Source organism: Balaenoptera borealis (genome assembly GCF_965194805.1).
Source record: "Balaenoptera borealis genome assembly, chromosome: 21".
Lineage (NCBI taxonomy): Eukaryota > Metazoa > Chordata > Mammalia > Artiodactyla > Balaenopteridae > Balaenoptera > Balaenoptera borealis.
The window spans coordinates 21,732,742-21,750,248 of record NC_138880.1 but is presented as its reverse complement, the minus strand read 5'-3'; the positions used below and the strand labels follow the sequence as shown (position 1 = coordinate 21,750,248).

The 17,507-nt window shown below is 39.3% G+C and overlaps 2 protein-coding genes across 2 annotated transcripts in view; one reads left to right on the top strand and one right to left on the bottom strand.

Annotated features, from left to right (window-relative positions):
* TRIML2 (tripartite motif family like 2) overlaps positions 1-13,735 on the bottom strand; it is a 26,829-nt gene extending 13,094 nt beyond the window's left edge. Inside the window, 4 exon segments of the mRNA XM_082375443.1 lie at positions 309-404; positions 686-1,063; positions 5,874-8,923; positions 8,975-13,735. Of these exon segments, the coding sequence (XP_082231569.1) occupies positions 309-404; positions 686-874 (285 nt within the window). The 5' untranslated portion in view covers positions 875-1,063; positions 5,874-8,923; positions 8,975-13,735.
* TRIML1 (tripartite motif family like 1) overlaps positions 13,733-17,507 on the top strand; it is a 15,463-nt gene continuing 11,688 nt past the window's right edge. The window contains exon 1 of the mRNA XM_082375442.1: positions 13,733-17,476. The gene's annotated coding sequence lies outside the window, so the exon portion shown is untranslated. The remainder of the gene's footprint in view (positions 17,477-17,507) is intronic.

Sequence of the window (17,507 nt, the reverse complement as noted above, 5' to 3'; positions counted from 1 at the left end):
GTTCCTAGTCTTTTGCTTATTGACTTTTTTTTTGGCTGCACAGCATGTGGGATCTTAGTTCCCCAATCAGGGATAGAACCCATGTCCCCTGCAGTGGGAGCCTGGAGTGTTAACCACTGTACCACCAGGGAAGTCCCCTGCTTATTGACTTTTAAGAGCTTTTTACACGTGAAGAAATTAACACTTTTCCTACCTATGGATTTCAAGTAGTTTTTCCTGCTTTGTCCTTTGTCTTTTGATTGTGTTTATGTTATTTGCTATCCAACATTATGGGTAATTTCCCCCTAAGAATCAAGATAAGCACTGACCTGCATCATCACCATTCTTTCTTGCTCATCAGCCAATATGCTTTTAGCTACTTCAAGTTTCTCCTTCAATGTGTTCAATATCTCCTGGAATAACTTCTGCAGAGAAATATATCACAGAATTCCAGGTAAAGTAATTGCTTTACAACAGATAGATTCCTAACCTTAGACAACTGAAAGGCCAATAGCCCTGACTACAATGTTTCCCTAGCCTTGAAGTTGAAGGTCTAAATATGGTACTTATCTAGTATTCTTTGATAAACATCAACTAAGGGAATGGTCTTGGAGGATCAGAATATCTGTCCCCCAAATAAATAAGGTAATAAATAAGAGGAGGCAGCCAGAATGACAGAGTGGGCTGGGATCTGCATGAAGCTTACCCTATAATTCTCAGCAGCCTCTTGTACTTCATATACCACGGGATTCTTCTGCTCCTGGGACGTGAAGTACTTGTCACAAAGCGTGATTTGGTCATCATGGCAGAACAGCTGTGGTGGCTCCAGATGTATCTGACAGCGGGCATCTTCCGGGATTTCTTGCTCTAACTGGGAGCAGAGCCTTTTGGACATGGCGGCAGGTGGCCCTAGTTGAAGATTGGGCTGTTTCTGATGTGGAATACACCTCCCCGTGCTCTGAAAAGGAAAAGAGTGGCGGTGTTCTGGCGCAGACACACTCGTTAACCTCAGTCCGCAGTCAAGCGTCAGCAGGTCAGTGCATCCTGGACTCCTCAAATCCAGCAGATCTGTGGCAGCCACGTGCTTGGGAAAGGAGACAAGGAGTTACACGAACGATCAAGTTTCCTAAGAATTTCAAGCAATTGGTTGAAAATTATTTACAAGTGACAACACAGCAAGCCACCTCCCTGCAAGTCATTAAAAAAAACAAACAAACAGGGACTTCCCTGGTGGTCCAGTGGTTAAGACTCCGCGCTTACACTGCAGGGGGCGCGGATCAGGGAACTAAGATCCCACCTGCCATGCGGCATGGCCTAAAAGAAAAGAAAAAAATGGTGCTCAAAGGCGGCACACTGCTGCAAAGAACATGAGAGGAACTTAGGAGCTTCCGGGACTAAGGGGAGGCAGAGGCAGAGCCTAGCCTCAGGCACTCAGGTCGCAGATTAAAGGAATCACTCACCCAGTGCTTGCACAAGCCAAAAAGAGAGGGCCTCCTTGTATGCCTCCTTAAACCATAGACAGGTGAGGCGCCGGGTTACCAAGTTTAAGGACGGGCTTACTTTCAGATTTCAAGGTGCGCATACATGAGAAGCGCTCCCCTTCAGACTCCCTAAGTGCGCATGCGCCTGAGTGAGGTAACGCAAGTTTTGCGCCCGAAGCCCAAGGCATGTCTCACTAGAGACTTGGCCATTAAAAGGTGTTCGTTAAAAAAAAAAAATAGGGCCCCTGGTGGCACAGTGGTTAAGAATCCGCCTACCAATGCAGGGGACAAGGGTTCAATCCCCGGTCTGGGAAGTTCCCACATGCCGCGGAGCAACGAAGCCCATGCGCCACAACTACTGAGCCTGCGCTCTAGAGCCCGTGAGCCACAACTACTGAAGCCCGCGTGCCTAGAGCCCGTGGTCCTCAGCAAGAGAAACCAAGGGAATGAGAATCCCACACACTGCAACGAAGAGTAGCCCCCGCTCGCCGCAACTAGAGAAAGCACGCACGCAAGCAAGGAAGACCCAACGTAGCCATAAATAAATATTTAAAAATAAATAAAAACGACCCCCCCAAATAAATAAAACCTTTTCAAAAATAGTAAAGGGAAATTGCACACATTTATATGTACATATACATATAGATTTTCATATATACATGTATATACATATGTACATATGCACAGATATACATATGTACATACAGATTTTGAGAAAACAGAACAAGGGATCTGTATCTCCTACATCCAGACAATTCCAGATAATTCTGATTACCTTTGAGCAACAATTCTACCTTTTCACTAGAAACATTTTAATTACATTCTTAAAATGTATTACCTACTGAATTTGGGAAACTCTTTCCCAATAAAGAATTGCCTTAGCTTCCTTGTTTAATCCCATCTCTAGCCATTGTTGGGTGACACCATAACAGCAAGTATTAATTTATCAAAATTCTCTAATTTACACCTGCCCATTCCATCTCATTAGCCCGTTCTTTTGACAATAGCTCTTGAAAGGAATTGACCTGCCAGAGCGCAGAACTCCCAAACTTCCATTTCTGGATTTATTAGCTTCTTCTGCCTCTCACGCTCTCAATTCCACCCAAACTTGACCATCAACCAATCAATCTCTTCACTCTCTTTTAATTTTTAAGATATGCAAAACTTCAAAAAAAAAAGTCTGAAGTTGTTACTCTTATATACGTGATGACTTTTTTTAGGGTACATATTAAAGCAGCAGACTTGATTTGCCTTTTCACTGTGTTGACATTTGCACTGATAGTAGATAAAACTGCTGGTGTCTCACCATTAATCAAGGAAGTAGCACCAAACAGTACCATAGTCATTTATTGTGTTTTTAAAATCTCTACCTATTTGCATGCTGCCAGTTTAAAAGAAAAAAAAAGAAAGAAAAAAAAAGCCCATTTTACTTAAAAACATTCTTATTTCTTGATGCAATAGTAAAGTATTAAATCTCAACACTGAGTACAGGATTTAGCATTCTGGGTGACAAGATGGAAAATATGTGTAAAGCATTTATGCTGCATATGGAAAAACAATGGTTGTCTCGCAAAAAAGCATTTTCTATGATTGAGTTGCAAGCCATACTAGCGGCGTTTTTTCATAGGTCATTTTTAGTAGAAAGAACAAATGAGACAAACTGGGGTCATTCAGATGTAGTGATTTGGAAAAGACATTTTCTCAAACACTGACAGAAACCCTGTCATTTCAAGGAAACCAAGTGAGTATATTAGTTCCCAATGATAAAACTGGAGCTTTTAAGCAAAACTGAGTTTTGGAAAACTTGTATCTACTATTCTGAGCTTGACAGTTTCCCAATACTTAGTCTTTTCTGATAAAATTGGTAGGAGTATTAACAACTGGGATTTTTTTGCTATTGCATAATGAAATGTGTCAACATTTGAAAAATCTGCAAATTCGGTGAACCAATTGTTTTCCAAAAGACCAATGCATGATGTTACAAGATTATGCAAGGGTAAAGTGAACTCAAAGTATAAGACAGATCAATGGATTTTAATGTTACAGAGGACAAAATGTTCGTTAATATGATTTCAAAAAAAAGAAAAAACAATTATCTGAAAAAGGTATTAGAATGATCTCCCCTTTTCCAACTATGTATTAGTGTGAGGACAGATTTTCTTCATATACTTCAACTAAAATAACATTGCAATAGGGCTTCCCTGGTGGCACAGTGGTTAAGAATCCACCTGCCAATGCAGGGGACGTGGGTTCGAGCCCTGGTCCAGGAAGATCCCACATGCCGCGGAGCAACTAAGCCCGTGCGCCACAACTACTGAGCCTGCGTGCTGCAACTACTGAAGCCTGCATGCCTAGAGCCTGTGCTTTGCAATGAGAAGCCACTGCAATGAGAAGCGCGTGCACCGCAACGAAGAGTAGCCCCTGCTCGCCTCCACTAGAGAAAAGCCCGTACACAGCAACAAAGACACAACACAGCCAAAAATAAAATAATAAAATAAATAAATTTAAAAATAAATAAATAAAATAAAAAATATTTATTAAAAAAACCCACTGCAATAGATGGAATGCTGGAGTAGATATAAACCAGAAACTAAAGAGATTTGCAAAATTGTAAAACCATGCCACTTGTCTCGAGAATTATTCAAAAAAGGTTCTTCATAAAAATGTTATATTTATTTTTAATATTTCTTAAAAGTTCTAATTATGAATACAGTAACTATTAATATAAATGCACCTGTAATTTTGGTACATTTTTCCAGATTCCCAACCACAAAGATCATGTAATTTTGCATTTCAAACAACATGAGAAGGTGTCAAACTTCACTTGGTCGGTGAGAAATTGTATCCTTATTTTTAGCTTGCATTTATTTTATTATTAATAAAGCTATTATTTTCATATGCTTAAGAGCCATTTTCATTTCTTTTTCTATGAATCATGTTTAAGCCTTTCAGCTGTTTTTTCCTACCAGGTTTTTGGTCTTTTTTCTTAATTTTAAGATATACACTGAAAAGATTATCCCCTTATTATACAAATTACAAATATTTTCTCTCTATGTATGATTTGGATTTGAATTTACTTCAATTTTTTCTTGCCGGGTCCTTCAAACCCTTGTGGCTTCTCTTGTCTTGCCTCCCTGAACATGTCCTAGACTGAAAAAAAAAACCAAACTGATCAGTTACAAAAATGAAGAAGTTTAGAAAGTCAGTGGTCACTCCTGGCTTTATCTTACTTGAGCTCTCAGCCGTCAACATAGTTGGCCAGGACCCTCCTCTTGGAATGGTTTCTTCTCTTTGCAATCAAGATCATGTAAATGACATCCCTCCTACGTTACTCGTCTGTTTCCCAGCATTCTTTTTTGGCTTGGAATCCTCTTGAACCTCTAAGTTTGGGTGTGCTTCCAGGGTCAGTTCTGGTCCCTTACTTTATTCTAGTTCCAATGTCTCCCTAGGTAATCACATTTACTTCCAAAAGTTTAAGTTCCACTCTCCAATTTAAGCTTCTACCCAGACCCAGAACTCCCAACTCATTTGCAGTTAAATGTCTAATAAGCATCCCACCTTAACATATCTGTAACACTCTTCCGATTTCAATATTCGGAAGCCTTCCCTTCCCCCAACTCACTTTAAAATTTCATCATTAAGTTTAAGCCACCATCATTTCATCATCTCAACTAGTTCATATTCAACCCTGTCCCACTCCTGCCTCCAACTCCTCAGCTTAACAACCAGAATATTATGTTAAAACCTAAATCAGGTTTCTAATCATTTCTAACAACTTTCCATGGCATTTAGGATAAAATCCAAATGGCTAACAGACCTAGATGGTCTGGCCTCCTGTCCGCATTTAATCTCACCTATAGCTTTCCTCCAACCATTGTCCATTCCAACTATGACAAATTTATCTGTGCTCTTTCCGCTTCCTCAGCTGGCCATGCTTTTCTCTCAAGATTCTGCCATTCCAGCTCCTTCTTTCCTCCCTATAGTTCTCAGCTCAAACATCACTTCCTCAGAGAGGCCTTTCTATAACTGCCCAACTTGAAATACCTTCCTACCATTCATAATCATTTTCTTTGTATCTATTTTACCTAATAATATTTTTAGACATATTTTAAATCAAACCAGCACAAAGGGAAATCAGTAGCAGAGAATAGAGATTAAATATTTTTACAGAAACCAAGAGAAAGCAAAGTAGGAGAATAATTTGTCTCATGAGTATAATTTTATCTATGTGCTAAATTCATACCTATCCTTGTTTTTCCCAATTTTATTTATTTTTTGCCCTGGCTTTCTCACTTACCCTTTTATACCATTGCATGGTATATATATTTTTAAAGCTTCCATAAATATTAAAATCAAGTTTAGGTATTTAAAGAAAACCATGATTAAGGAAATGATCTTCAGAGAAAAGCTTACCTTTCTTTGTAATCCTGAGTATTTCCTTCAGGGAAAACAGCTAGAAAAATGGAGACTGAAGAGCTTTCGTCTGTTCAGCTACTCCCTCAATCCCTCGCTCTCCCCATCAGGTAGAAAACCTGGGAAGTTTCAAATCCTATCCATATAATATATCTAGGACAGTGGTCGTCAAACTTCAGGGAGCAGTAGAATCATCTCAGCTTTATTCAAACAGAGTTCTGCGCCCCACCCTTAGAGTCTCTGTTAGGACAGATCTTAGGTGGAGTCTTAATTTACATTTTAATGCGTTCCTAGAAAATACTGAATAGCCAGGGACTTTGTTCAGGAGTTTCAGTCTCTGTGGATGGGTGAATATTTTGTTCTTTGCTATATCTCCAAGGTCTTTTTAAGGGGCTACTATCTGGTAGGCACTCACTATGTAAGTTTTTGTTTGTTTTTCGTTTTTCATGAACATCATGGATACAGTAACAATTTCACAGGAAGAAATTCTTCTCTAAGCCATTACCCTAGAATCTCATAGCATGCCTTCCTTAGCCATACCATTTTATCTTAAGCTGTTAAATACAATAGTTTCATTAGAAGATGATGCCTGATTTCATTGTTTACAGAATGTTTGCTGAAAGAAGTGATCACTGCATTATTTGTAGATAGAAAAGAGTAGAAATAACTGCCTGATTGAGGAATGTGTCACAGATGGGAGGTCAGGGGACAATCTCAGATAGTTCACGGTTGACCTCAGTGGAAGGAAAATCTGCACAGCTTCCCAAGTTTTATAATTCTGTCTCTGGTAGGTTTTATTTTTTATTTTTTTTTGCCTCAGTCAATTCCCTGCTGATCAAACATCAGTGCCTGGTTTTTCGTTGTTGTGGTTTTCAAACTGCTGACGGGACGATGAAAGAATTCTTCTGCTTGCTATCTGACCTTCCAAAACCTGGTTCCACCCTGTGGAATCTTAAGTACCTCCTTTCCCTTTATCTCAGACAACACTCCCCACACACACCCTCTTCTCCTTCAAGTAAATCACATTCTTTTCTGTGTCCCTCCCTCCTCAGCCTCCTTCTCTACTCTTTTTCTACTCAGTCTACCTTTTTTCTTTTAAGCTTGGGTGCAGCCAACTTCTGTGAAGATTTTATCAATTACCTGGTCGTTTATTCTTATCATTCTGAGCTTTCATAATTTATATGATTTCATTCTGGTAGGAAAACATTGTAACCTTTGAATCAAAGGGTTAAACATCAAGCAAAATTCCCATATCTTGGAGTCTTGTAAGGTCCATCTTAGACTCTAAGTAAATAGTAAATTATTCTGGAAGACTGTAGACTATGTTTTAACTAAGATAATTCTATAAATAGCACTATGTGACACAGTGTGCTAGGCTCTTTTTATATCTCTATATTTCCCACAATCCTGTGAGGTATGTGGTATCAATACATTTTACTGCTGATAAAGCTCATGATTTTGAGGTTAAGTAGTTGATCCAGAGCACTCAGTACAGAAAATGTGAATTACAGCCAAATTTCATAATACTTCCTTACCTCTATTAAATGTTAACTAAAAATTTTGCCAATTTATAAAAGAAAATGCCTCAAATTTAAATTACAGTTTACCACAAGATACTTTCATAGGCCTCCAGTAACAATGGTATAGTCAATATCTTTGAGTACGTCAATTGTTTGACTTAAAAATCTCCCCTAAGCATTAAATTCTTGTGATAAATTAAGCTTATAAAAATAGTAAACCTGGGGCTTCCCTGGTGGCGCAGTTGTTGAGAATCTGCCTGATAATGCAGGGGACACGGGTTCGAGCCCTGGTCTGGGAAAATCCCACATGCCGCGGAGCAACTAGGCCCATGAGCCACAACTACTGAGGCTGCGCATCTGGAGCCTGTGCTCTGCAACAAGAGAGGCCACGTTAGTGAGAGGCCCGCGCACTGCGATGAAGAGTGGCCCCCGCTTGCCGCAACTAGAGAAAGCCCTCTCACAGAAACAAAGACCCAACACAGCCAAAAATAAAAATAAATAAAATAAATAAATAAATTAAAAAAATAGTAAACCTGGAATTTTAAAATATTACAGTGCTTTGTATATATTTGGGTCCCCACTTAAAATCACAAATCTTAAATCAGTGACTCAATTGTATATTTCAGATTGGAGTTACATGGCTATTACCATAAGCTATGTACTCCTAAACATTAGGAATGACACTAAGTAGATTTTTACATGTTCAATACCAAACTATTGAGTCTGGTTGTGATTGGTTAAAAGGTACTGTACTAACCTACTAGGAAATAATTAGCTTCTAGGTTAAGTGAGGTTACATTTGGCTGGAAACTTCCGTTGGGCATGAGCACTGAGGCTGCAGGTATCCAGGGTACCCATCAAGCAAACTGACATCTTATCTTGATTCTAAATACCTTCCTAAGTGATTATTTTGCAGTTCCTTTTCACCCTGCATAGTGTGGTACAGTGACCAGATAGGTCTGCCAGGGTGCTCACTAGGATCTTGTCAGAGACCCTGGTGGGACTCTAAACGTTAGTCACTGTTTTAACGGCCCCATCTTTCTGTTCCTGAAACTGAAAACATGCCTCCCTTCTCAACAACATATACACTTTATTTGATAGGTTTTTGCATGAGTTTTTTCCTCGATTCAATAGGGTTATCTGTCTTTCATTTAAATCTAGCTTGATCTTGATGGAATGCTGCATTTTTTAATTAGGCATTTCTGCTATGTAGTACGTTTTCTTAAAAATTCAAGACACCTTACATTCTGCCAAATCATGCACTAATAGTGTTTGTATAAGCGTTGGAGCAAAATAAAATGCTCAATCACTATACAATTTTTTTTTTTTTGGCCAAGCGGCATGCAGGATCTTAGTTCCCCGGCCAGGGGTTGAACCTGTGCCCCCTGCAATGGAAGCATGAAGTCTTAACCACAGGACTGCCAGGGAAGTCCCCTATCAGTATACAACTTGAACCAGATGTTTATAACAATATCAACAGCCATTAAAAAAAAATGTAGTACAGTCAAAGACAACAACACAAAAACAGACCTGTTGAACCAGCTTTTTTAAAGAGTCAAAGACAGCAACACAAAAACAGACCTGTTGAACCAGCTTTTTTAAAGAGTCAAAGTTATTTGGTAGAAGTTTAGCGAAGGATTGAGGGTGTGGAGTTAGGGCAGCAAGGGCAAAATGCACAGAGGAACAACAAAATAAGCATCTCAAAGATGGTATCTGGTTCAACTGAGCCAAGAAGACTCTAGGGTGAATGGTCATCATGGTAGTGGAGAAGTTACCACACTGATGGCTTGCTGCATTTGGCGATATCAGTGTACTTCACCTTCAACTGTTCTTACCTGGTGCAAAACTTCAACATGATGGGAAAAAGTCACGTTTGAATCAATGTGATTTTCTTGTCACAACTCCTTTTATTTGTATCATAGAACATGCTATTTCTAGTCCTACAGTCAATTTCTAATCCTAATAAGACAATTCCCAAGGATGTCTGATATCTAATAAAACCTTGAACTTCCCCTATTTTCTAGGATCATTCCAACCTATATGACTCATTTTACATATTCTTCCTGGGCAGTTATCTGTTCCTTAGTCTTCAGTTACCATCTGTATGCTAAATATTCATCTCTAGTTTAGATCTTTCTGCTGATCTTCAGACTCATAGGTTTGAGTATGTTGATTGTTGGAAATCTCTATTCAGAGATCATGCAGGTACCTCAGAGTCAACAAATCCAGAATGAAGTTTATTAGTCTCATACGCACATACCCTTCTAGCCCCATTCTCTTCCTATGAAAAAGGCAATAACATCCACTCAGTTGTTCAAAGATATCTGTATTATCAGTGTCTATTTTCTCCATACTTCTATAGTTAAGTCTCAGCTATTGCTATGGTCTAAATATTTGTATCCTCCCCAAATTTATGTTAAAATCCTAACCCCCCAGTGTGATGGTATTAGGAGGTGGGGGCCCTTGGGAGGTGATGAGGTCATGAGGGTGAAGCTCTGATGAATGGGATTAGTGCTAAAAGAGATCCCACAGAGCTCCCGAATCCCTTCTGTGTGAAGACACAGTGAGAACCAGAAGAAGGTCCTTATTAGACTGTGACCAGGCTGGCACCTTGATCTTGGACTTCCAGCCTCCAGAACTGTGGGCGGTAAATGTTTATAAGCCACCCAATCTGTGGTATTTTGTTATAGGAGCCCAAACAGACTAAGACACTAGTCTCCTTTACACATCATTAGTAGGTTGACTTCTATCCATCCCCATTGCCATTCCCCTGGTTCAGCTTAGCACTGCAACCAACTATCAAGATCTGTGACAGTTTTAGCTATTTTGAACCCAGCTTACAGCCAGTCATAGAAAAAAAAAAAATCTGACTATGCCAGTCTCTTAACACTTTAGTTGACATGAAGTTGATATGAATCTTTGGAGTCAACTAAGATTTCTTTAGATTTATAAGACCCTGCCTATCTTCTCCCAAGTAACTTTAGTTTACTGATGAGTTTGACTTGTTCCTATTTCCAGGTCTTTGTACATAATAGTTGTGTCTTCTGGACCTCCCTGTGCTCCCCACGCCCTATTAGAGTTGAAGGGCACAATCCTTATATATTTCCTAGAAACTGCGTCCCAGTTTGTTTTCTTTATACATCCACTACAGCCGCTGCACAATAGGTTCTAGATCATGACTGTCCAATTATTGATACTTTTCTGGTTTCTTCATGTGCTAGCTTCTTTGCGGGGATAACTTATTTTTCAGTCTTGTGGTACACTCTAGGTCCTCACATTTGAACAAACTGGTGTTTGTATGCTGTGGTAAAATGTGGAGCTACAACCTACGAGCCTGGACTCACTGAAGACTCCTTGATCTTGTGGTCATCCTTATTCAGCAGACTGCCAGGTATACGTACGTGTTCATTTTTCTCTTCTAAGGAAGGTCCCTCTCATGAGACTCTAATGCCTTGCGTAGAAAATCCAGGATTTCTTGGACCTCATTCTGAAAAGGAAAGATCACTATTAACTCCTCTTGGAGGTTGCTATGCTAGATCTATAAGATAGAAGTTATAACACAAACTTAGGCATGAGTTATAAAGTGAAAATTAATTATTCCCATTCAAAATGGTGTCTTTGGGGCTCCCAAATCTCCATAGTTGACAGGTCAGGGATGGAAAAATGATTTAAATATGTATCACTTTGAAGATCCAAGGTATTTAAAGAGGAAAGAATGATTGAGAATGAATCCCTAAAATCTGGAAGACAATTTTGCCTTGAAAATTTTTGCCTTCTTAATGGTAAACACTGTGAGGCTTGTTTTCTCAAGACAGAAAACAGATCTTGTTACCGAGCCTAAGCTCGTACTGCTCGCTGCACGACAGGCCAGTAATTGAGAGATGAGCTGTTGGGGCAAGGAATAACAACCTTATTTGGAAGGCCAGCAGACCGAGAAGATGGTGGGCTCATGCCCCAGAGAACCATCCTGCCTGAGTTAGAATTCAGGTTCCTTTTATACTAAAAGGGGAGGGAGTAACGTCAAACACTTCCTGGTTCCCATCAGCCTTCAGAGGGGGTGTGTTAATTTCTTCCTCCCTGAAGTCATTCACAGGTGGGTCTGCTCAGGATGTTTCCCGTGAGCTAAACAAAGGTATCTTAGCTTAATACTCATTATTACCTGGGAAGCAGGGTTCCCAGAGATGGGCCATTATGTATAATTTAAGCTTATAGGCAACATCCCGTTAGTGATTAACTTCTAATAGAATACAAAGGTTCTTTGTTATTACAATCTCACAAAAGGGCATCTGATCTATCTCACAGAACCTCTTCAGTTTTTCTTGGTATATCTCACATATGCTAGTCTTTCAGTCCATCATGTGAAGACTTTGCTATCTCAGCCATCATCCCCAGCTGCAGGTTACACCTTGGATCTCTCACCTTGTAAATTTCTTTACACTTAAGGCAGGTGCTGTTACCAGGGCTTCCCTTCCAATTTCTTAAGAGGCAATCACAGCAAGACTTGTGTCCACGTTCAACTGCAAGTGGTTTGTTCAAATAGTATAAACAGATAGAACAAGTAAGCTCTTCCATGAGATCTGGTACATCTGAAGCAGCCATTGTCCTTTTCAGGCAGGCAGAGAAGGATCAAGAAGAAAAAGAATTTCATTTTAACCTGGTCTTTTGAAAGATCAGAGATTTGGCTTCAGAATCAGCTCACAATCACATTCTTCATCTTCTCAGTCACGTAACGCTACCTTTTTTCCCCACTTTTTTTCACTTTTAAAAATTGAAGTATAGTTGAGGTACAATATTATATAAGTTATAGGTGTACAATATAATGATTCACAACTTTTAAAGGTTATACTCCATTTATAGTTATTATAAAATATTGGCTTTAGGGCTTCCCTGGTGGCGCAGTGGTTGAGAGTCTGCCTGCCAATGCAGGGGACACAGGTTCGAGCCCTGGTCCGGGAAGATCCCACATGTCATGGAGCAACTAAGCCCGTGCACCACAACTACTGAGCCTGTGCTCTAGAGCCCGCGAGCCACAACTACTGAGCCCATGAGCCCCAACTACCGAAGCCCGCACGCCTAGAGCCTGAGCTCCACAACAAGAGAAGCCACCGCAATGAGAAGCCTGCGCACCACAACAAAGAGTAGCCCCTGCTCGCCGCAACTAGAGAAAGCCCGCGTGCAGCAACGAAGACCCAACTCAGCCAAAAATAAATAAATAAATTTATTTAAAAAAAAAAAATTGGCTTTACTTGCCATTCTTACCCCATTAAGAAGTTGTGTGGGACTTTAATTCCTCTACCTTAGACCTCTCTCAGAATGTTATTATCCATCCACTTTCCTGCTGGAAACTCTTGTTTCTAAGAGGAGGAGGGAGACAGATGGTTTTGGTAAAGACAGGATGAAAACATGACCAAGGGACCAGCCTGCACTGCGGCGGAACCTAGTCTTACAAAGTAGTTTTGTTCGTTGAATTCCTGGTCCTCAAATTTCATTGCATATTAGAGTCTTCTGAAGAGCTCTAACAATCGTGATGCCTAAATCAGTGGCCTCCAAGCTTTAGAGTACAGCAGAGTCACCAGGAGATCTGGTTAAAGCACAGATTGCTGGGCCCCACCCCAGAGGTTTTGATTCAGTAGGTCTGGGGTGGGGCTCAAGAGTTTACACTTCCAAAAAGTTCCAGGTGATGCTGAGACATACTCTTCCAAGTAGGGCACTAAACCAATCTAATCAGAACCTCTGGAGGTAGGCCATAGGCTTCAGGTATTATTTAACTTATCAGGTGAACACATACAACTAAGTTTGAGAACTACAACTCTAAAGACTGAAAGGGTTTAAAAAAGAGGCATTTTGGGGCATCTAGAAGGTGGCATATATGAAACCTCAATGTCCTAGCCTAACTTGTGACCATAAAACGTGCTTTTCATCCCCAGTTGCTCTGCCAGCAGAGTTCAACCTTTTGGGGGTGCTCTTCCCCAAGTATTCCTAAAAGTCCTTTTTGTTTGCTTGTTTGTTTAAACTTCCCTTAGTTTCAATCATGATCAGAACAATACTGCCTGGTCCCTCGTGTCACAGCTCCTTAAAGGCATTTAGCATTTAGTTCTTATACTTGCAGCAATTTTCCCCAAGCACACTCACACAGTACCTGATTATTGGCATGAATTGCTACAATTCATGAATTCCCAGCTATGCCCAAGACCCCCGTTCTTCTCTAGGGTTCTCTCCAACTATAATTGGCACCCTAGCCCAACAGGTATTTTCTTAGACCTTTTGTACCTCAATGTCCAAGAAAGGGCAAGGGTGGTGAAGAAAGTGACAATTTGTTTTTTCTCAAGAGATTCCATGGGCTCTCTTAAGAAGCTGTGTCACAAACTTACCTAGAAGTGCTCTCTTAAGACCTTGACATCGTTGGCTGCAAACAATACATAAACACGGGAGGAGCGCCACCTGCAGTATCTGGCACCAGTTACCACTGGATAGTTGGAGGGGGAGACACTTACCCCATCGACCTTCAGGGCTTGACTTGACTGGACCCTTGCATAACCAGCAAACCTGTTTTTGGTCACAGTTGTAAACCCCTTGAGTTTAATGTTTGTGCCTCATTCAGTCCTGTGGAAATGGCAGTATAGCTCTGTGGGTAATAGCATGGACACTGAAGTTAGGCCACCTCTGTGGATCTAGGGCAAGGTTCATAACTAAGGTTTGTTTTCTCACCTGTAAGTGAGGATAGAACTCATATCTATCTTCTAGGGCCGTTGAGAGGATTAAGTAAGTAAATATATAAAAGTGTTGAGAATGGTGCTTGGTACAGTGCCAGAGTTCTCTTTTTGTGCTAGCTAGTCTCGTGCTCTTGTTCCTCTAAGATACTGTTTTATGGTGAGAGAATCTTAGGAATAAATGTTAAGATTTCCTTGAGAAAAGCAAAAAGCAGACTTTCCCATTAAAGAGGAGGAAGCAACATGTATACACATAAGCATCTGTTTCCTTACCTATAAAATATTTGTATACTGTGGGATAATTACTTTTCTAATTTACTGGGTATAGTACACCACCTGGAACATGAAGATATTTAATAATTCCTGCAGAATTAAGTGATAGGCATCTCATAAAGGGTGTCATATGATAGAAGCAAGACACAAGTGACCCTTGTACTCAAGGTTTGTTTTTTTTTTTAATCTAGCATTATCCTTTACTGATATTAAATACTGTTTACATGGGTAGTAACTCAAAATTATTTGTAATAATCTCAAGTCCCATACTCCCTATTAAAAAGGGGAAAGTTACACTATAACTCCTTTTTCTTAATAGTCCATCCTAAATTTAGACCATGTCTTTTTATTCTTATTTTTCACTATTTGTTTGAACTGCTTTAAAAAAGTTTCCTGGTCAGGCTTCCCAGCTCATACATTTTTTTTCTTTTCCTCGGCTTCCCTTTTTATCTCTTTAGAAGATAAAGTACATAAAGCATCCAGCATGAAGCATGGAAATACATTTTCAGCAATTAACTTTTCTTAATTCAAAGGGATGAACAAATAAAGGGTTTACTCTCCAGAAAAACAAACAAAACACCTCACCTTAAATTCTCATATAAGATGTGTAAATTGTCAGAGCTCTGGAAGGCAACTCTCAACCACTGACCTTGGCAACTCAGCAGGAGCCGCTGGGTTACAACTTTTAACTGAGTATGAATTTATAACGCCAGGACCCTCCCCTCTGATCTGCCCTCCAGGTGTTGTCCGTGCTACCTAGAAAGAATAACAAAGGTTATTCTAAGCTGAATTGGGTCTTTTAATATTTCTTGGATAAAAAGAATGTTACAATCTAGATTTTTTGTTATTGTAATATTTTGACCCACTGTCAGATCCTGTATTTTATTCTTCAAATATCCTCAGAGTTTCCTCACTTCTAAATAGTAGCTTATTCCTTTGTTTGAAATGTACTTAGGCCTTTAGTTTAAAGGTACAGATCAAATGAATTTTTCCCTTATTTTCCAGCCAGAATGAAATATTTCCTCTATGAAAATGCCACAGCAGCCAATGAATTTAAATTCTACCACTCTTTTTCTTTTTGGCAGTGCCACGTGGCTTGCAGGATCTTAGTATAATAGGGGTTCAATACCTGTTAGTTAAATAAATAAAAGTTGCATTGAAATCACAAACCATTAAAAAAGTTCTATTATATCATGGGTGAAACTGTTACCAAGTCCAAGTTCGTACTGCTCGCTGCACAACAGGCCAATAAATTGAGAGATGAGTTGTCAGGGCAAGGAATAACAACCTTATTCAGAAAGCCGGAAGACCAAGAAGATGGTAGACTCCTGTCCCAAAGAACCGTCCTGCCTGAGTTAGAATTCAGGCTTCTTTTATACTAAAAGAGGAGAAAGTAAAGTCAAACATTTCCTGTTTCCGGTCAGCCTCCTGAGGGGATGTGTTAATTTCTTCCCCCCTGCAGTCATTCACAGGTGGGCCTGTCAGGATGTTTCCTGTGAGCCAAACAAAGGTATTTTAGCTTAATGCTCTTTACCTGGGAGGCAGAGCTCCCAGAGATGTGCCATTACGTATAATTGAAGCTAATAGGCAACATCCATTTAGTGATTAACTTGTAATAGAATACAAAGGTTCTTCCCTATTACAAAACCAATCCTCTGAGATGATTTTATCCTTCAACATGAAGGAAACTGCCTCATTAATTGGCTTACTCGAAGCCACACCCTACCCCATTCCCCAATATTTCTCTACTGGAAAAATGCTGAAAATACATTAAATGATTAAAAAAAATAAAGTCTATTTTCATATACAAAGAAGTAAACGTGATTCCTTCCAATGCTCCAATTTCACCATACCAAAGTCTACCAGTTTGGTGTGTATCTTTTCATACTTTTTCGTTCTTTCTTTTTCAATTTTATTTATCTTGCATAACTGAGATTTTATGACTCTTGATTAGCAACTTCCCATCCTACCTGCCCCAGCTCCTAACAACCACCCTTCTTTCAGATTCTGTGCACTTGACCATTTTGGATACTTCATATAAGTAGAATATCCAGTATTTGTCTTTTTGTGACTGGCTTATTTCATTTAGTATAATGTCCTCAAGGCCCACCCATTTTGTCATGCATGGCAGGATTTCCTTCTTTTTAAAGGCTGAATAATTCCATTGTGTGTATATACCACATTTTCTTTTCCTTTTCATCCATCAATGGACATTTAGGTTGTTTCCACATCTAAGCTTTTGTGAATAGTGCTGCAATGAACACTGGAGTGCTAATACCTCTTCAAGATCCTGAGTTCAATTCTTTTAGATAAATACCCAGAAGTGGGTTTGCTGGATCATATGGTAGTTCTATTTTTAGTATTTTGAGGAACCTCCATACTATTTTCCTGCATAGTATGGAAAGTTTTGTGTTCCCACTGACAGTGTACAAGGGTTCCAATGTTTCCACATCATCACCAACATTTTTTTTTTATATATAATGGTCTTCCTGACAACTGTGAAGTGATATCTCATTGTGGTTTTGTTGTGTATTTCCCTGGTAATTAGTGACATTGAGCATCTTTTTATACACATACCTGTTAGTCTTTGGTGTGTCTTTTTTAGAGAAATGTCTATTCAAGTCTTTAGCCCATATTTTAATTGGGTTATTAGTTTTGTGGTATTTTGTTGTTGTTTCTCTGCTGTTGAGTTGTAAGATTTCCTTATATATTTTGGAAATTAACCTCTTATCTGATACATGGTTTGCAAATATTTTCTCATATTCTGTTGGTTGCCTTTTTACTCTGTTAATTGTTCCCTTTGTAGTATAGAAGCTTTTCAGTTTAATGTAGTCCCACTTGTCTATTTTTGCTTTTGTTGTCTGTGCTTTTGGTGTCATATCCATGAAATTCCATATTTTTTCTATGCCTTTGTGTATACAGATACACTATCAACCTCTATAGCATGGCCTCATTTTTGTAGGAAAAAATACATATATAACCTAATTTTTATTGTTTATACTTAAACTATTTGGGGGAGTAAAAATGTATTTCCCCCTTAATATCATTCAATGGATGTCATGTCATGTCAGTGTATATAAATAGATCTGTTATTTTTATAGTAATAGTAATATAGTAATATATTCTTATAG